Genomic DNA, 17,887 nt, shown 5'->3' on the forward strand with positions numbered 1-17,887 from the left:
CAAAAATATTTAAGTATTTTCAATAGTTCATTCCAGAACTGAAGAGGTAACAGAATTTTATTTTAACACTTATCTGGTTGTCTATGAAAACTATTACAAATTTAAATGCGGTTGCCGATGCCACACATTGGCATCGGGATAACAATGAAAACAGCCCACGAATATTCACACAAATACACAGAAGCATTTATGAATATGCGGGTGCACGCATTTGTGGCTTTATGGACATAATGTTGCATATTTATGAGCGTTACACGCAACTGCGATCAAACAAACAAACAAACTGCAACAGCGTCAACAGCGGCAACAAATAATAAAATTAAATGGGCTGGTTCCGGAATTTATTTTGGTCATAATTAAAAGTTTAATTTTTGCGTTATACATTTGTTATGATTTAGATCATTTTAATTTATGAAAATTAATAATTTGGAGCTAGACTTAAAAAGGTTATTTACATATTTAATTTCAGCAAATTGCAGAACGGAATACAAGTCTTTTCATAAATAAGTAAGTAGATTATAAGCATTCGATTCCATCAGTATAGATAATTACAATAGCGATATTCACGAGAAAGCGTTTGCGGGAATAAACGCGATTAACATTTGTAAAGAGCTCAAATTATATTTGTCGACATGTCCAAGCACATTTTTGGTATTCAAACACAAACAGAAACGCAGATGCGATGCATAATTTATATGTAATTTCGGGGATTGGCTTTTGTTTTGTCAATTGGGTAACCATAAACTTAGCATAAGCTTTAAATGGAGCGTGGAGGCGAGGGCGCCATTGGCCATTGACTGCAATTTGTGCAAAGGATTTGTGTGCATATTTTATGCAAAACTTTAAAGCTTCTCAATTCAAGTGCCTAAAAGCTGATCGCCCAAAAAAAAAAGTTCCAACTCAGACAATAGATGTATATATATTTGTATATATATGTGTATATATATAAAGTTATTCCCTTCATTGTTGTTGTTGTGTGCTCAACTGCCCGAGGCATTAGTGCAAAGCGAATGCACATATACGAGTAGCTGCAACCAGCGACGCGAAGTGACCAGTGGAGTGGCATGCCACTTGTCCGAGTCCAAGCCAAAGCTTTCAATCCCAAAAAACAAAATTGAAAAAAAAGCCAACCAAGTGTTGGTCACAAATTGGAATTATGTGAATGCAGGAATGGGAGTTGGCTAGAAAAATTATTTTGCATTTGCTCGCTGACTGCAACGATGCGTGCAAATGGCAAATTCATGTTTCATGGAAACGATAAGAAGATTGGCAGCACCAGCGTCCAAATCGCAAAAGATCCACAAATAGCTTAAAACGTCGTGAAAAAAAATTGTGGAAAAGTGTTTGAACTCACCTGCTCCACCCACACATTGGTTGTCATAATTTGATTTTTTAAATTCTGCAATGAAAAAAAAATGGAAAAACACTGTTAGTTATGTATTCAAACAAAAATTCAATCAGCAATTGCCAATGAAATGTCCATTGAGAGTTGAAAGGATAAACTAATTGATACCCAGTAAAAATAAAAGCGAATGAAAACCTGAGTATTTAATTTGTATATAATATTGATTAATATTGATTTACGAAGAATTTAAATATTACAATAATTTATAGCACAATGAAATAATCTTGAAAAATATAATTCTAGGGAAACTTCACCGGGAATCTTTTAAGAAAAGAGGATGGATACGAGTATTAAAACAATATTTATTGCTGTAAATATTTTCAGCGAAAAATTCATGGTTTGATTGTTCAAACTACTGTGAATTTTATATTAGACTAGTCTTCAACGAATAATGGAAACTGTCTAATAGAATGGAACAAATTGAATTTCAGTATTCGGTTAACCTTTACGGATTTGAAGTGTCGCCTGGTCAACGTGATTATTGTGAAAGACCGCTAAAGGGGGATTGCGGAAGGGGATGTTTGGTTCTCTTAGCAACTCTGTCACAACTTGAGCATTGAGTGGGGACCATAAAATTGAAAATAGTTGCGACGAGCGAATGTTTTTTTAGTGCAGTAAAGAACTAAGCTGCTTCTCTGGTGTCGGTTAACAAATGCATTTCAAATTTGCCAAGTTGAATGAAAAGGGGAGAAACTGCGATTGAAGAGTAAGTCCTGAGTAGTAAGGAGTGAAGGGAATGTGGTTTGTCGGTTGTCAAGTGGTTGCCCATGGCATGTCCTGGGTTAAATGGTGCTGCAGCTGGTTAGTTTCGAGTGTTGGCAACAAAAATAAGCAAGCAGATACACAAAGAGAGAAAGAGAGGGAGTAAGAGGGAGAGCGTCAGAGTTTTCTTAAAGCATCATTGAGTTTTAATCAATTTATGTAGCATAGCAAGGGAACAGAGACAGACAGATAAATCTAGAAAAAGAGAGAGAGAGAGAGGCAGAGCAAACGAGATTAGAGTCGAACCGAAGAACAGTTGATGCAATTAAAGTTAAGAGCAGCTAAACAAGCATAAAGTTTAAGCACCGTCGTGGTAAGCCGCGAAGTGGATTAAAAGTTAGCTCAACTATAAAACCAGGCAGTGCCATTTCGAGCATTAGATGAAGTGGAATCACAAGATATCCATATATACCACAAGAACTTCCATCCATCCCATCGACAAACACTCACACACACAGCCTCAAGTTACATAATTAGTGAGAGAAACTCTAGATGCTAAGATTAAACTGATAAGGGTTTATGCATAAAATCCGCTCTTTCTTCTTATTCACTGCGGCCTTTTGCCAATATCGTGCTGCGACGCGTCTTTTGTGTGCGAGTGTGTGTGTGTCTGTGTGTGTGGAATCCTTTCCCCTCATTCATTTCTTTAATTCGAGTTGAAACGCAAAAAGGAAACAAGTAATTCATGAGACGGTTTTTTTGCTCTCTCAGAATTTACTGCAAATAATTCAAGCATATCATCAACATGCAAAGCAAGTGCTCTAATTTGTGTCTTAACAGATGCACGCACGACAGCACTCAGTCTCCCATTCAGACACTCTTCCTCCGTCTGCTGAGCCGCTGCCTCTCCAACCAATCCATCTCCCTACATGCAGTGAGCTCATGTCAAGCAGCTTGCCAGTTGGTTTCATTATATTTATGGCTGCTGCTGTAGCTGAAGCTGTTGCTGCTTCCCTTTCATATTTATTTAGGTGGCAGACGGCAAACCAACTCATTAAGCGTAAATATGTTGGCGGCGGGCAATGGAAAAAAATTAGAAAACGATAAAATTGCGTTGAAAAATGTAATTAACGACAAAATGATAATGATGCGACGTAGCGCGTTTTCCGCCGAGACACGACAGATAACTTCACGAGCGTTGACGAAGATGATGATTACGATGATGATGATTATGGTGACGAGGAGAGGGAGGAGCCCTCGCAATATGGTGAGATACGCAGTGTTAATAGATTTTGCCAGCGGTTGGCACGCACATTTTATGCGGGAGGATTGCTCTGTGTGTATGTGTGTGAGTTGCTGTCAGGACGACCTACTAATCACCCGCTCAGTGCGGCATGCCACAGTCTACAGACTACAGTCGACAGTCTATAGTCCCCAGTCGCCGGTTGCCAGTTGCCAGTCGCCCGTTGCCAGTTGGTAGTCAACGGCTGAGCGTCTAAAAGGTCATTAGGCGCGGGCGACGCGGAAAACCGGCAATAAAACGACAAAGCCCAAGACCAAGGCACAAAGACAGCGGCATAAGGAAGAGATAAAATAGCATCAGCAGTAGAAGTAGCATCAGCCGACGGCAACACAGCAGAGAAAGCGGGGCGAGAGCGTTGCGCGTATCCTTTATGCTTTATGTGCGGCATCCGCTGCAGCCACAACAGGAGCAGCAGTGGCAGTGGCAGTGGCAGTAGCCGCAATAGAAGCAGCATCATCTTCCTTGGCAATCTCTTAGCCATCTCTCGCCTGCTATAGTACTTACTGGGCAAGCCGCATGCGCATCGTGCCCCACGCCCCTAGTTTCTTGCCTTGTCGGTTCACACCTAAAGCCTGTCTAACTGGGTTTGTTCCCATGTAATTGGTGTAGTTGTTATTGCTATGTTGCGGCTGCTTGCTTATTCACACTTAGAGCTACGGCAAATGCGGCAATCCTGCGAGGCATCGGGCGGAGGGGGAAAAGGGGAAAGGGGAAAGGAATGTCCCGGTTGCATTACCCCCGAACAGGATGCAGGATATATACTGTTTAAATTGCTTAAGCCATAGCTTTAAGCTTTACCAGCTGCAACTGAATTTGCATTTTGCGCCTGCAGTACTGAAAGTGAGAGAGCTCGTCTCTGTCTTGTTTACAATTTAAATCGAATTTCCTGTCTGCGTAAATAAAGTCGTCCGAAAAGGCAACAAACCAGATCTATAAAAACGTTTCTCAGCTGTGTGAATGCGAATGAGTCTTGCCTGAAATACAACGACAATTAAGATTAAAAGTCGGATTATTTTAACGATGCAATTCAAGCAATACATTAGAATAGTTATTTGTTATGTAAGTTTAATTTTTCGTATGGCTGCTGGGATCGTTGTGCTTCCAAGCTACCTTTAAGTCTTTCTTTAAAAGGCGATCACAAGATTTTGTTCTAATTATTGAAGTAAACAAATAAGCTTTCGGAGAGTATTAGAAATTTATATTTTTTTTTTGCGCTTTAATTTTGTCAAATTTGTAATGTATTATATTTCGTCGGTTGACTGCAATTTTAATTTACTAATAGTGAATGCATTCAATAGCTTACATTTTTTATTATTTACAGTTCCCAAACAGTTAATTACAACTCGAATATTTTCATGTTTGTTTCAAGTTCAGATTTTCATTATTCATAAAAATTTGTACATTTTACTGCATTATGTTAAGTAGGCACGTTAGCCATGTCTCTTGTAGTTTCCTAATTAGAGTTTCTCCTCTCAGCTTGCTCTACTGTAAATAGATACAAATTTCGCAATTTCCTCAACATTTCAAATTTATGAGCACATAGGCACTTTGCTGTTTGTAGTTTGCATGTGGGTCTGAGCATTCTCCCTCCCTCTACAATGTAACCTGGCAACTCCTAACATTTAAAGGTCTAAGCTAGCATTCCTGCCATAGTATCTGATTCTCATTGACTGCTTATGTTCGACTCATGTAGCATTGCTGGCCGTAATTCACCTGAGTGAACAGTTGCTATGCAATTGCAACTAAAACTACTTACTTGCTCATGTTGCCAAGGCTAAGCGAATATGGAAGGAAAATATAAAATTAAAAATTCTAGGACAAACACACACACGCACACACACACAACACCCGCACATTGCCAAGATATACACAGCTGGTTTTGACCTATTCCTGTGGCTGTTCTCTGATTGCAATTTTCCATGCGAGTCGAGAGAAAAAAATGGCAGTGATTTCAGTCAATAGAATTTACAAACGATTGAATGCCAATAAGCAGAGAAGGCAACACGTGCAATTCGACTACAGCAACAAAGCAAGTCGAAAGGCAAAAAGCAAAACGCACAGCAGCACAGCAACAGCAAAGAAAAAACGACAACAACGGCAACAAAAGGTGACCAGTGTGGACTGTGGAGTGCAATAAAAGAAATTCTGCGAATATTTCAAGCCAGTTAGCAGCCAGGCGCACAGGGCGTATGTGCAATATTACTATGTGTGAGTCCTAGCACACACACTCTCTGCACACACATATACATATACTTATATAAAAGCAATTTCGTTATAAGCACCTTATGCCAGATGCATGGTGCTTGGATCTCGCACAGTGTGACAAAACACAAATTGAATCTAATAAGCAACTTTACTCGAAAAAGTAATGAAAACTTTCTGTAGCTTAGAATATTTTCTTATTTTTAATAAAAGTGCTCGCGCACTCGGCAATACGATCTGGAGTGAAATTTCCAGGAGGTAACCCTCAATTATTTTTTGATAAATTCAAAATAAAATTTGTTAAAGTTGACGCACTTTAAAGTTTTCAAAATGGTTGTCGGGTATCACTCTTGTGTGTGGAATGTGTAAAGCTCGGGGACTTGTAATGGAAAACTTTATAAAAAGATTCTTGGAAATTTGCTTTTCCTGTAGAGAGGAGATTGAATTTGGTCCAAGTATTGATTGTAATGTTACCCAATGTACATTGCCATGATGGTTGGTTGTTGTTGCTACTGCTGCTGCTGCTGACTGGCTGCTTGGCATGCCTTTTAGTGGTCTTGGTGCTTAGCGCGTGATTTATAACAGCAAAAAAGGATTCGAAGTCAGCAGGAAGCAAGAGGCAAAAAGCAGTAGGGTGCTCAGCAGCTCCCCAGCTCAGCTACTGTGTGGCCAAGAGCACGTAACTGTTAGCCGGTTTCCCCATTTCCGGTTGTCATGTGCATCCAAACCGACCAGAAGATTGCGGACTATTTGCTTGGTCTGCTCCTGCTGTTACTGCTGTTGCTGCTGCTGCTGCTGTGCTGTTTTTGACTCCTGCTCAACCAATTGAAGTTTCATTTGGGTACACAATTTGACCCAGGAACAGTTGGTCTCTCTCTCTGATATATTGCCCAATTCTTGTTGCCTTGATTGAACTCAAACTGCACTTGCAACTGGAATTGGAATTGGAACTGCAACTTCAACAGCAGTAGTCACCATTCCCAATGCAAAAGTTAATCAACAAAACAATAATCAGTCGATGTAATCGCAAAGCCGATTGATTTATTATGCAAACACTGCTGAGTATCATGATCTGCAAAGGACAATTGGGACGCCAAGGGGAAATGGAGAAGTGGAGAAGGAAGCTGGCTTAGTTCGACTGGTTTTTAAGCGCTTGGTAAACAGTTATTAATTACGCGGCTGACGCTTTGCTCTGGCTTATACAAATACCATTTTGCCTCTACCTAGCTACTGGATTGGATGGGTATTGGCTTTGCAAATTAATCTGGTTTGATTGTCATTTGATAAGCAGTGGAGCGACTGCGTTGTCAAAGAAATGACAGCACAAATGGATACCATCATCATTATTATGTCGACAGAGATAGAGCGAGAGGACAACTTGTGTGTGAATATTTACATTAATTACAAAATTATAAATGAAGATGTATTTTGAGTACTTACCACATCGATTAACTGTGACAGCCGCAGTCCCATCTTGACCGTCAGACGATCCGAGTTATTGCCCACGGGTCGTATGAGTCGATTGTAGTTGCTCAGCAGATCGTCGTACAGACGCTTGGCATCTGGGTTGGCCAGGCCGCCGGTGGCAAAGTGTAATGCTATGAATACAGCTGCGAATAGCACGCTACCCATCTTAGGCCAGGTCCAACCCTGTTAAAGGAAAACACGAAAGAAGAAACACAAACAGAAATTGCATGAGCATATAAAATATTTTCAACTGCATTTGTATAACACATAACATATGTATACTTTTTGTCAACTTTTATTTGTATATGTATTTAAATTTTCTCTTGCATTTGCCAAATCTTTCTCACATTCTGCATGTGTGGCAACGTTGCAAGTCATAAATTTTGCAAAAGTGTCAAAAGTATTTGAGCAGCAGACAGCGCCAAATGCGCAACGAGAACTGCTTGGGAGCAGCCATAAACACCATTTAATCTTTGGCTCAAACACTCAAGACGTCCAAGATGTGCATGTGTGTGTGTTACAGCTTCAAGGTGTGTGTGTGTCTGCGTGCGTGTCTTCATTTAATATCTGCGTATGCTTTTGCCAGTTGCATCCTGCATCCTTCTGTGTTTTGCTGCCCAAATGCACTTTATGTCGCTTAGCATTTTTGTTATTGTTCAGACGTTCGGGGACATAATCTCAACTTTGAGATCGTGCTATTACCCACTCAGAGAGACAGTTTTAGTCCCTAGCTTTACTGCAAACTTTATATTATTCTCATATTCATACTCATACTAGCAGCTGACAAGCCAAACTGTTGCAATGTGAGAGGCTACATTAAGCACAAACAAGCAATTATGCTTATTTCTTTTATACATTCCAGGAAAGTACATGATGTACCCTGTTTTCCTTTTGACTCTGTATTCTGTATGGGCCAATTATCAAAAGTGCGCAACATTTTTGCTTTTGCTTCTGCTTTTGATTTACCAATTTGCCATGACAATTTGCCTGCATAAATGGTGGAATGTTATTTCTTGAAAGTAATAATAATTCTCGTAAATATTGTATTACATAGTAGAAATTGTTATCTTTGTTTGTTATTGATTCTAGTAATTGGCCAATGCGACTCTGGGAATACACATGTATTCTCTCTTTCTTTTCTTTTCTTTTCTTCTTCGTCGCCCTCTTTTTATGTCTCTCTTATACGTATTGTGTGTCGATATCCTTATGTGTTGCATGTGTACACAATCCATTAGAAAATTGCCTGACTGAGAGCTGATATTGTTATGCAATGGCAAGCTAAATAGATTTGTTGTGCTAATATTTACTATTTTTAATAACAATTTGTATTTATTCACGTGAAAGTCAATTCACATTAATAGAATTAATAGATAAAACACAAAGGTAAATATAAAACGCAAATTGTGTCTATTGTTTCGTCAATCCCATTTTAATTTCGATTTGAATTCAAATTTTGAAGATAACAGCCACTAGAAAGAGGGCGTTGAAGTTATAATAACCAGCTCAATTTTACAATAATAAAATATTGTACATAAACATTAATTAAATTCACAATTTGAATATTATAGTAAGTATAATTTAATTAGACTAAGTCAGTGGTTAACTCTTAACTTTTTACTTTTATTTCTCGTACTTTTTATGCATGGTGAAAATGTTCAAAAGGGAGTGAGAACTTTTTCTTTTAAGCATTTTGTTTACGGAAAAGTTTTGTTCAAAAGGTAAAACATATGAGAAATGACATGTACTTGTAGCATTTAAGAATGTGTCTTGCAATTGTGATGTGTCTCCGCATGTGTGGGTTGAAAACGTGCAAGGAAATTGAAAATGGAAGTACTACGATTCACACCCGCATCATCTAGATCGTACTAATCAAATTAATCAACACGCGCCTGTTGTGCTAAGGTGCGAAATTAATTATGCTAATTTTATGTTAATGGTTTGTAATTTGATGGCATTGATTTGACATTGTTGCTGTCGCTGTTGCAGCTCGTCGTTGTTGTTGTTGTTGCGGCATATAAAAATCTACATTCAGCAATAAATCAAATCAAAATTTGGCCGACCATCTTGTCTGCATAATTCAGCGCTTATGTCTGAAGTGACACGTACACGTGTCAGTGACCGCAATAACCAAACAACAACGAAAAAGCACACAGACACATACAAACACACAAACACATCATAATGGAGGCATACACAAAATGGCGACACATACACATGTGATGAGTGAGATGGAAAGCGAGAGAGCGAGAGAGCAGCTAGAAAGAACAACAGAAAATAAATATCATTCGACAGCTATTTATGCGCCCTTTAGTTGCCAGATTATTTCATTTTCATTCCCATTTCCATTGTCATTTCCATCTACATACGAGTATAAGCATTTATATTTAGATTTATTTATTATTTATTTATTTTGGCGCATACAAATTTCATGACTTCCACACACAACCAAACATACGCAGTCAGTGTGTGTCAACGCTGCGTATGCGCAATATTATTTGCTGACTTTATTAATATTTTTATACGCCGTAACCATTAACAATGAGTCAAAAGTGTGTGGTCAAGCAAATTTACATATGAATATAAAATATGACACTGTGAAAAGGGACAAGGAAATTCCCAGCGGTATGTTTACTAGCTATAACTAAACACAAAGCAACGCAACTCTTTGCAGCGATGTGGAAAAGTTTGCGAAAAACAGAAAGTTATTCAAAGGGAAAGAGTTGCCGTTTAAAATAACGCTAAAGGGAATTGCAAATTGCAGCTTTTTAGAGCAGCAAACAAGTGCAATTACTTGCAGTCAACAATCGGTTGCATTAAGTTGGAACTCTTCAGCAAAGTGGCGATTCGAATACCACAGCAATGTATCTAATATATATATATATATCTATATAGACCAGTATGTATATCTGAACACATGTGAAAAAATGTATCCATTACAGACAATTTTGCTGTGGCTTTCTATATGCGCTACTTCGCTTTATTAGCACTCTTTGGTTGGTTTCGCCTGCATTGAATAAACTCGTACTACGAGCAATATGAAACAGACCACACAGATAGCACACAGTATTTGTTTTGCAATAAAAATAAAATCCGAAATAACGGACCAACATTGTGAAGTAGTTAGATATACAAACATTCACACTCGGGCAATAATATACTTATATGTAGTTGTATATTAAATGCACTCGACGTGCACAATGGCTACAATTTCAATCACTTCCCCAACCAAAAAGTGGCAATAAAAACACTCGTAAAGCGAAACGTGAAATAGTTTCATCCTTTGAGGCCAACATGCTGCTTTCTTCCTATAATTGTCTATATACCCTGTAATCACACTTTCTACAAAACAGTGCATAGCGTGAAAGTATACAAAAAGAATTTTCGTCGCAGCTAAAATATTTTATTGTTTTTTTTTTTTAATTTTAATAAAGGTATTTTATATACAATTTCCAATTAAAAAAATATTCGAATACAATTGTACTCAATTTAATATGGATAGTAATAAAAATTTTATTTTAGTCTTCTCTTTAGTCTATGCAGGCCTGCAACAACTTGCTACAGGGAATTCATTTGCGCTGTCAGTAGAACAGAATGAATGAAAACAGAAACCATTTGTTAGTTGGTCGTCAATTCGTTTGTAATGAGCTGTTCAGGTTGTTTTGCTGGTTTTTTGGTTTGTGCCAGAATGAAAATGTCTTTCATCGTGTTAAATATTTGATGTCAATTTGGTAGAGAACTTTTCTGCCGCCATCACTTGTGATGTTACTTTTGTTTGTTTGCAATTTTAAAGTGCAGTAAATTTTTTAGTAGGCATCTTGACAGCACCAACAAAAAAACAACAGCAATAACAAAATACACAAACAAAAAGAAAAAAACAATGTAGGCAAAGCCGGAAATGACGTTGCTGGCGAGTCAACTTCCGACACTTTTCATGGACTGCAACATGCGAAAGAGAGTGTTTGTGTCTGGGTATACATAAATATATATGTAGCTGAGAGAAGCATGCAATTTTCCAGTCGAGCTCGTTTTTCATTTCCTTGTTATTTGTTTTGCATGCACACCCATGACTTTTTCCCACGATTTCATACACAGTTTTTTTGGCTAGCATATATTAACATGGCTACGACGCCAGCTGCCATTTTGGGCATTGTTTGTTGTAATTGTTCTTGCTGCTGTTGTCGAAGATTGCAATTGTAATTGAATTTCACTCGACGCACGCCCGCTTTAATTCTTTGCACATGTGTCAGAGTGTCTCTTTCAATTTGCAGATCCCACAGCACATTGAGTGAAGTTTTAGGAATTTTGTTTCGCAGCTATCTCTTTGTTTACAATTTCAAATTTCAATGTGAAATAAATGGAAAATGAGATGGGATGAAATTGCAGCTAATTTGATAGAGAATAGAAATTTAATGTGCCCAATTCTGAAGGGAAAACCACACTGCTTTAATAAATTTTTGTGGCTGTCAGTTAGGCGTCAAGTTTGTAGTCTACCCTCTTCAATCTCAGAATTCATGTAATTGGTCCATCATTAGGCAGACCGACTGCATTACCCAAATTATGCAAATGCCGTGTAAATCATCCGAGAAAACAAGTTGCACTTACGACCTGTATTCATTTGACTACATATATTTGAATATGTACATACATATATATAAATTCGTATGTATTTGCACATAAACATGAGCAAATTCTGCTTTCGCTAATGACAGTTGTGCTCGTACAATAAGATAAACAATTTATTTGTAGGCAAATACTTGAAACATTTTCGCCGAGTTTATTTCGAGTACATGGCCTGTGGCAAAGCAGCACACAGCACAGAGCACACAGCATACACGGCATATTTAGTATATGTTACCGTACACAGACAGCATCGAGAGCCAGTTGTATAATGAAAACCACATATAGAGGAACACAAATACGTTTGTACGTAATACGTGTGTGTACGTGTGAAGTTGCTCAGCGGAGGGGTATCCAAGGGAAATCTAAAGGAAGGCTAAAATACCGGCACGGCTTTTTATGTAAAAGTAAAAGCAGAAATTTTGTTATTTGAACTTTGTGCTCGGTCGGTTGGGCGGTCCTTCGGTCGCTCGCTAGCCCCCTTAGGTTGGTAGCTTGTTAAACATTCTTTGGGGTTTTTATTTTTCGAGCGCTACCTGCGCTACTGCTGCTTGCTCTGCTCTGGTGGCAAAGTAAAACTTCAACTTGAAACATGAAAATTTGCATATGATAAGCAAATAAGCAGCCTTGTTGTCGTTGTTTTTGGTTGTTGCCTTTGCCGTTGCCGTTGCTTCTTCTGCTCCTGGTGCTGCGGGCAGGTAACTGGCAAAAGTTTTATTAGATTCTTAGTTCGAGGAGCTGACATGACTGTGATGTAAGTGGAGTGGGGAGGAGGAGGGGAAAGCGCGCTCCTGTGGCCAGGCTGAGGTTATGAAAATGCTCGCGCTCAAAAGCGAATGTCAAAAAGTATGCGAAACATTTGAAATTATTTTTGCATAAATAAAGGCAAAACGTTGGCAAAACTTTGCCAACCTCATGTGAGTGTGAGCGCGAGTGTGTAAATGTGTATGTGGATGGCAAAAAGGGTTCGCAAATGAGCCGAAACATCAAAACATTAGCACAGCACGAGCGCCAATTGAATGGCATGAGATTCGGAGAAATTGGTTAAGAGCAGCAGCATTTAGAGCAGCGGGAAGCGGGTTTCATGAGGTGCAGAAAGCTTTGGCCAATGGCATAGAAAAGCCGCTTTAGTGCCACGCCCACTGCCACCCCAGCCACTTCAGTGGCGCAAATGATGTGCAAATGTGCGTGAATTGCATAGCACTATATTCCATCCCAGGCCAGGCAGCATGGCGTATGCGCAATATTTAATTTCGAGTGCTTCGATCTTTCACACACTTCGACGCACACAAAGAATAATTTTCATATGAGAACACTGACAAAGTGTGTCGTCGTCGCCGGCAGGTGGATGTGAAGCACCCTTGCTTTCAGCGTGTCGCTGGTTTTGTTTTAAATAAAATATTAAACGTTTATTGGCTGCACTATTTAGCGACTCTTTTAAGTAGTAATAAAAAAGAGGGTGCTATGCCAAAGTCTACGAATATTTCTGAACACTTGTCGAATGCTTAATCTTCTTACGTGAATTGTTTGCAATTAGTAAAATGCAGATAACTCTTTCGAGTGGTGTAGCAAAAGCTTCATTAGTTAAATTTTTAAACTGAAGCTCTGAATGCTTCCTAAGTTTTGAGTATTCCACTTCAATACACTATTCTCTGTGGTTAATTTGTCTGGAAGCTGCACTCAAAAGTGAAAAGCAGATGATGTAGAACGCATTACAGAAACTATCTCTCCTCGAGCCAATCCTGCATTGTGCTGGCACTTAAACCAATTGAGGTTTAAACGCTGACATAGTAACTTGTAACCAAGACAGCACAGCGCATATATCTCAACAGTAGATGCCGCAGGGGAGAGACCCCAACACAATTGATATGAATGCACATGAGAATGCGAGTGAATGGACATGGAATTGGGATAAAGGGGCAACGCATCTCAATTGATTGCGCTGCGTTTAAGCAGCTGCCATGAATGCTTTTGGGTGAAATTGAGAGTAGTTTGGCACTGGCGCATATTATGCTGTTTATCAATTGAGCATCCAAGATATCAAACTGTTGCGTCTCAGTTACACAAAAAGGCAATTGCCCCGCTTGTGGCAGGTGGCATGTGGCGTGTGGCAGTTGGATGCGGCCATAACTATGCCGCATTTTGTGTTGAGCCAGCGGCTTTATGGTAAAACTTTGACGGCACAAAACTCGTCGCTAGCCCCCGATCAGCTGCAGGCGAAAGCAAAAGCAAAAGCCCTTGAGCGTTTTTATATGGCCGTAAAAAAGTTTGCTATAACCTCCTGGCAGGCTGTGCCAAGTTAATTATGTTTATGCAATGGCATTTACATAAGAAACGCCAAAAGAGCAGACATTAGAGCAGACATTCAAAAGCAAACAGCAAAAAGCAGGCGAGGCAAGCGACACTCAGGTGTCTGCGACACAGGTCATACATCAAAGTTACGGCCCTACGACGAGTGCTCTTCAAATTTGGTTTGAATTAAATAGCCTTAGGTGTAAATGTAATAAGTGAATTACGTAAACATGAATTGCTGACAAACTGACACTGAAAGTTAGAAACCAGCGTGAAGCCAAAATAATGCTAATGATCATTTCGTATCTATTTTGCATTGCCAGTTTTATGAAAGGGAGTCGAGACGACAAGCAGAAGCAGCAACTGACAGCAAGAAGTAAATAATGAATCTATAATAATGAATTTAAGAAGTATTATCATACGTCAAATAATAATTGTGTGGTACAAATTTGTAAGCTAAATCACTGAAAAATAACTTAAAAATTGTTAAAGTTTTATTTTAATTTTGGCTTTTAAGTTAAATTTTAATATTTAGTAATGTCATTAATACAAAAGCAAATATTATATTGCAAAAATAAAAATAGTACCATTTATTTTAGATAAAAAAATTGTCCAACAAAAACTGCTTAATATGACATTTGTAATTAACTCGGAAATCACTCAATTATATATATAAAATTGGTTATTGCAATATTTTTTACAAGAACCTTTAGCTACGTGATCAACCAAAAGAGATAGAAATAAAAAATTTTGGCTATTTTTAAATTTGCAAATGCAATTCATTGCTTCAGTTATTCCTCGTTTCTTTTCTCTCCATTAATTCACAAAATAACTGTTAAGACAAATTACAACATTTTCAGCAATATATTTCATATCTGCCACGTTAAAGTCAGATGCTGACAGTGTTCAGTTTTTGGTTGTCAGTGAGTTAGGGGAAGGCGATGCGATGCGATGTTGCTAAAATCCTTCATATACGATACAAAATTCATACATACATACTTTTTAGGGCAGCCAGTGAAGTTGATGCAGCATTTTTTTGTTTTCTCACTCTTAATTTTTTTCGCTGGGTCGAAAAAAATGCGCTGGCTGAAGAATTTTGAGACTTGCGGCTACGAATCAGCATGCCAAAAAGCAAATAGAGAAGCAAAATACGGAGCCACGCCCCAAAAACCATGACTAAAAATATGTAGGTTGCCAGGCCGTAGCCCTGCTGCTGCCACGCCCAGCACGCCATGACTACAGTGACGCCCATATTTGCTTTTGGTGCTGCTGCCGCTGCTTCTGCTGCTGCTATCCATGAACTAGTTTTGAGTTCGCTTTAAATTATCTTTTGATGCAAAAGGCTGAGACAGAGGCAAAGGCAGCTGTGAGGCGGGCGATGGGCGTCGGGCGGCAGGAGGCGGATGAAAAGAACGCGTCGTGTTGGGCATGGGCATGGGCATGAAAACGAATTGCCGCAGGTGTCAAAAATACACAGACAAAGTCAATTTGCGCTAGTAGACTATAAAGGAGCGGCAGGGAGTGGGGAAAGCCCGAGGAGCATGCTGGCGTGTGCTGCTCATTACGCGGCGCCTTTGATGTGCAGCAAGCCGACAAAAGTGCCAGCAGCAACAACATTACAAGCGCTAAGTGCCCCTGCGCTCGCTGATTATAATCATGATGATATGCATACACACACACACACACACACAAACATTCACTATATGTAGTTAGTAAGTGTGTAAGAGGGAAAGAGAGGAAGACGGATCTGGCGAATTGGGAGCTAACAATGAAAAACCACACAAGTGTCTAGCACGCTTTGATGTCACGCTTCTCAATTCTGTAGAAACCACAACAACATGAACAACAACAACAACAACCACAATGTCACTTGCTGCCTTACAATCCAATTTAATAACGCATCTGGCAAGAGTGTAAGGTAGATCTCATGTTGCTGTTGCTTCTTAATGCATACAAATGTTGCACTAACTGCAAAGTGCTAAGCATATACATAAGACACAACACACCGCCAAAGAGGGGGAGAAATTGCGGAGGAAGGTAGCAAACACACCGTGAGCAGCTCAACACACCATAAAATCAACACACGTCATTTTACAGCCCCCTTAAGCAACCGCACTTAGTAGTTGTGGAAGCAAAAGCAGGAACAGCTCCATTTTCTCTTTCTCTCTCTCTCTCTCTCTGCCTTTCAAGGAAGTTGCCACTGCAACTTGCGTCGTTTGCTACTGACAAATTTGAGAACATCAGCCCCGTCATATTTGCACATGTCAGAGACGGTGTCGCCTTCTACTCGATGACTGTACTTAAATCTAATTCACTAGAGAAACGCAACCAACAAATGCACATAAACTTAAAAGTTATTGCCACATCGCTTGCACTTTGCTTAACGAGCAGCTAAAGGTTGCCGCAGGTTCACCGTTGCATCGCAGACTCGTATGTTATACTCGCATAGGGGAGATCTGATATGGCCAAATGGTATGGCTATAGTAGTGCAGCAGCATCTACCGCAATTGCCACTTGGTTATACTTACTATTTGTTCGAGTAAATGGCAAATGAATAGCAAATTTTACGCAAGTTGTATTCATCAAGTTCCCTCTCGAGTATAACACACTTCTTTAAGACTGTCCCAAAGAGTAATCAAGGTAATTTATATATTATGTGTTTATGCGAATAAAAAGTTGGTAAGGTAGTCGGTTTAGTTATTGTGTTCTATGAAATGCCAACAGCATTTAGTTTAAACAATTGTTTTTGATTTGCCATAATGGTTATTTTAAATAAATATTATTTTTTAAAACAATTTATTTATTGTGACATTTTTATTGTATTCAATTCAAACATTCGCTTTTGATCGCCAAAAAGTATATTTTAAGTTAAAACAAATTTTTTAATATAAAATTTTAATCGTGAAATTTATTTCATACTCTCAAATGCTTATGCAAATTTGGTAAGTTTTAAAATATAAATTCAGTCTGAAACACTAAATTATTATTAATTTGCAGTCGAAATCGTTAGAAGCGGCAATTAAAGCTGAGTTCAACTATACATTAATGGATTGCAGAATATTTCATACACGACTAAACACAATTGCAAGCTAGCTGATTGTGCTTTAGGATACTTTGGAAATGGTTTTCATAAATTTGAATGGCTTTGAATTACTTTTGATATTGTGCACAATCATTGAAAATTGATGGTAAAGTGAATCGAAGGTCTCGCTGAGTCAGGCATAACTTGTTTTTGGATGTGTGCTATGAATGTTATCTTGCCGATACTTTTACAGCTACAAGTGTTACTCCTCGGCAGGCTGTCAAAAATCAAATTGATGGTCCCAGTTGAACTGAGTGCTGTATAAAGCACAGTAGAGACCAGCTGAGAGCTAGACAGGCTGTTGAAAAGGCTTTTGCCTGTTTTGATAGATAGAAGAAACTCATAGAAAAGAAATGTGAAACAATGCCCCTTCAGGCAGTTGAGGGAACACACGTCAATACTCATTTTCGAGATGTGTGCGAGAGTGTGTGTGCGAGTGTGTACATTAATCAAATTGGCATAACCAAAAATGAATTCACAGCATTGTCAGAGATTTCAACGCAAATAATTGGCCAGCCTTATATGAGTTTTTGTGGGATGCGCAACTCGCCACGTGCTGCTGCTTCTCCTGGTGCAACTGCTGCCAGTAGCAATTTGTGTCCCTTTGATGCGAATAGTATTCGTGTGTGTGTGTTATACACACAAAAGATTTATGAGTTAATTAATGTTGCAGGCAATTCACATGAAGAAAGGACTTCACTTCAAATAGACTCTCACTCTCTCCTTCTCTGTTTCACTCTCGCTTTCACTTGCTCCACTTGGCGCTGCGCCCATTGTTGATTATGATTAATGTTCTCTTATTTGTTTGTGTGTTCGT

The 17,887-nt window shown here is 38.9% G+C and overlaps 1 protein-coding gene across 2 annotated transcripts in view; it reads right to left on the reverse strand.

Annotated features, from left to right (window-relative positions):
• Positions 1-17,887, reverse strand: part of LOC117573688 (acetylcholine receptor subunit alpha-like 1) — an 84,840-nt gene that overhangs the window by 32,618 nt on the left and 34,335 nt on the right. For both annotated transcript variants that reach the window (XM_052007989.1, XM_034257043.2), the window contains exons 3-4: positions 7,053-7,262; positions 1,355-1,399 (exon numbers count right to left, since the gene is read on the reverse strand). In XM_052007989.1, the coding sequence (XP_051863949.1) occupies positions 1,355-1,399; positions 7,053-7,244 (237 nt within the window). In that variant the 5' untranslated portion in view covers positions 7,245-7,262. The remainder of the gene's footprint in view (positions 1-1,354; positions 1,400-7,052; positions 7,263-17,887) is intronic.

This window comes from Drosophila albomicans, chromosome 2R (genome assembly GCF_009650485.2).
Source record: "Drosophila albomicans strain 15112-1751.03 chromosome 2R, ASM965048v2, whole genome shotgun sequence".
NCBI lineage: Eukaryota > Metazoa > Arthropoda > Insecta > Diptera > Drosophilidae > Drosophila > Drosophila albomicans.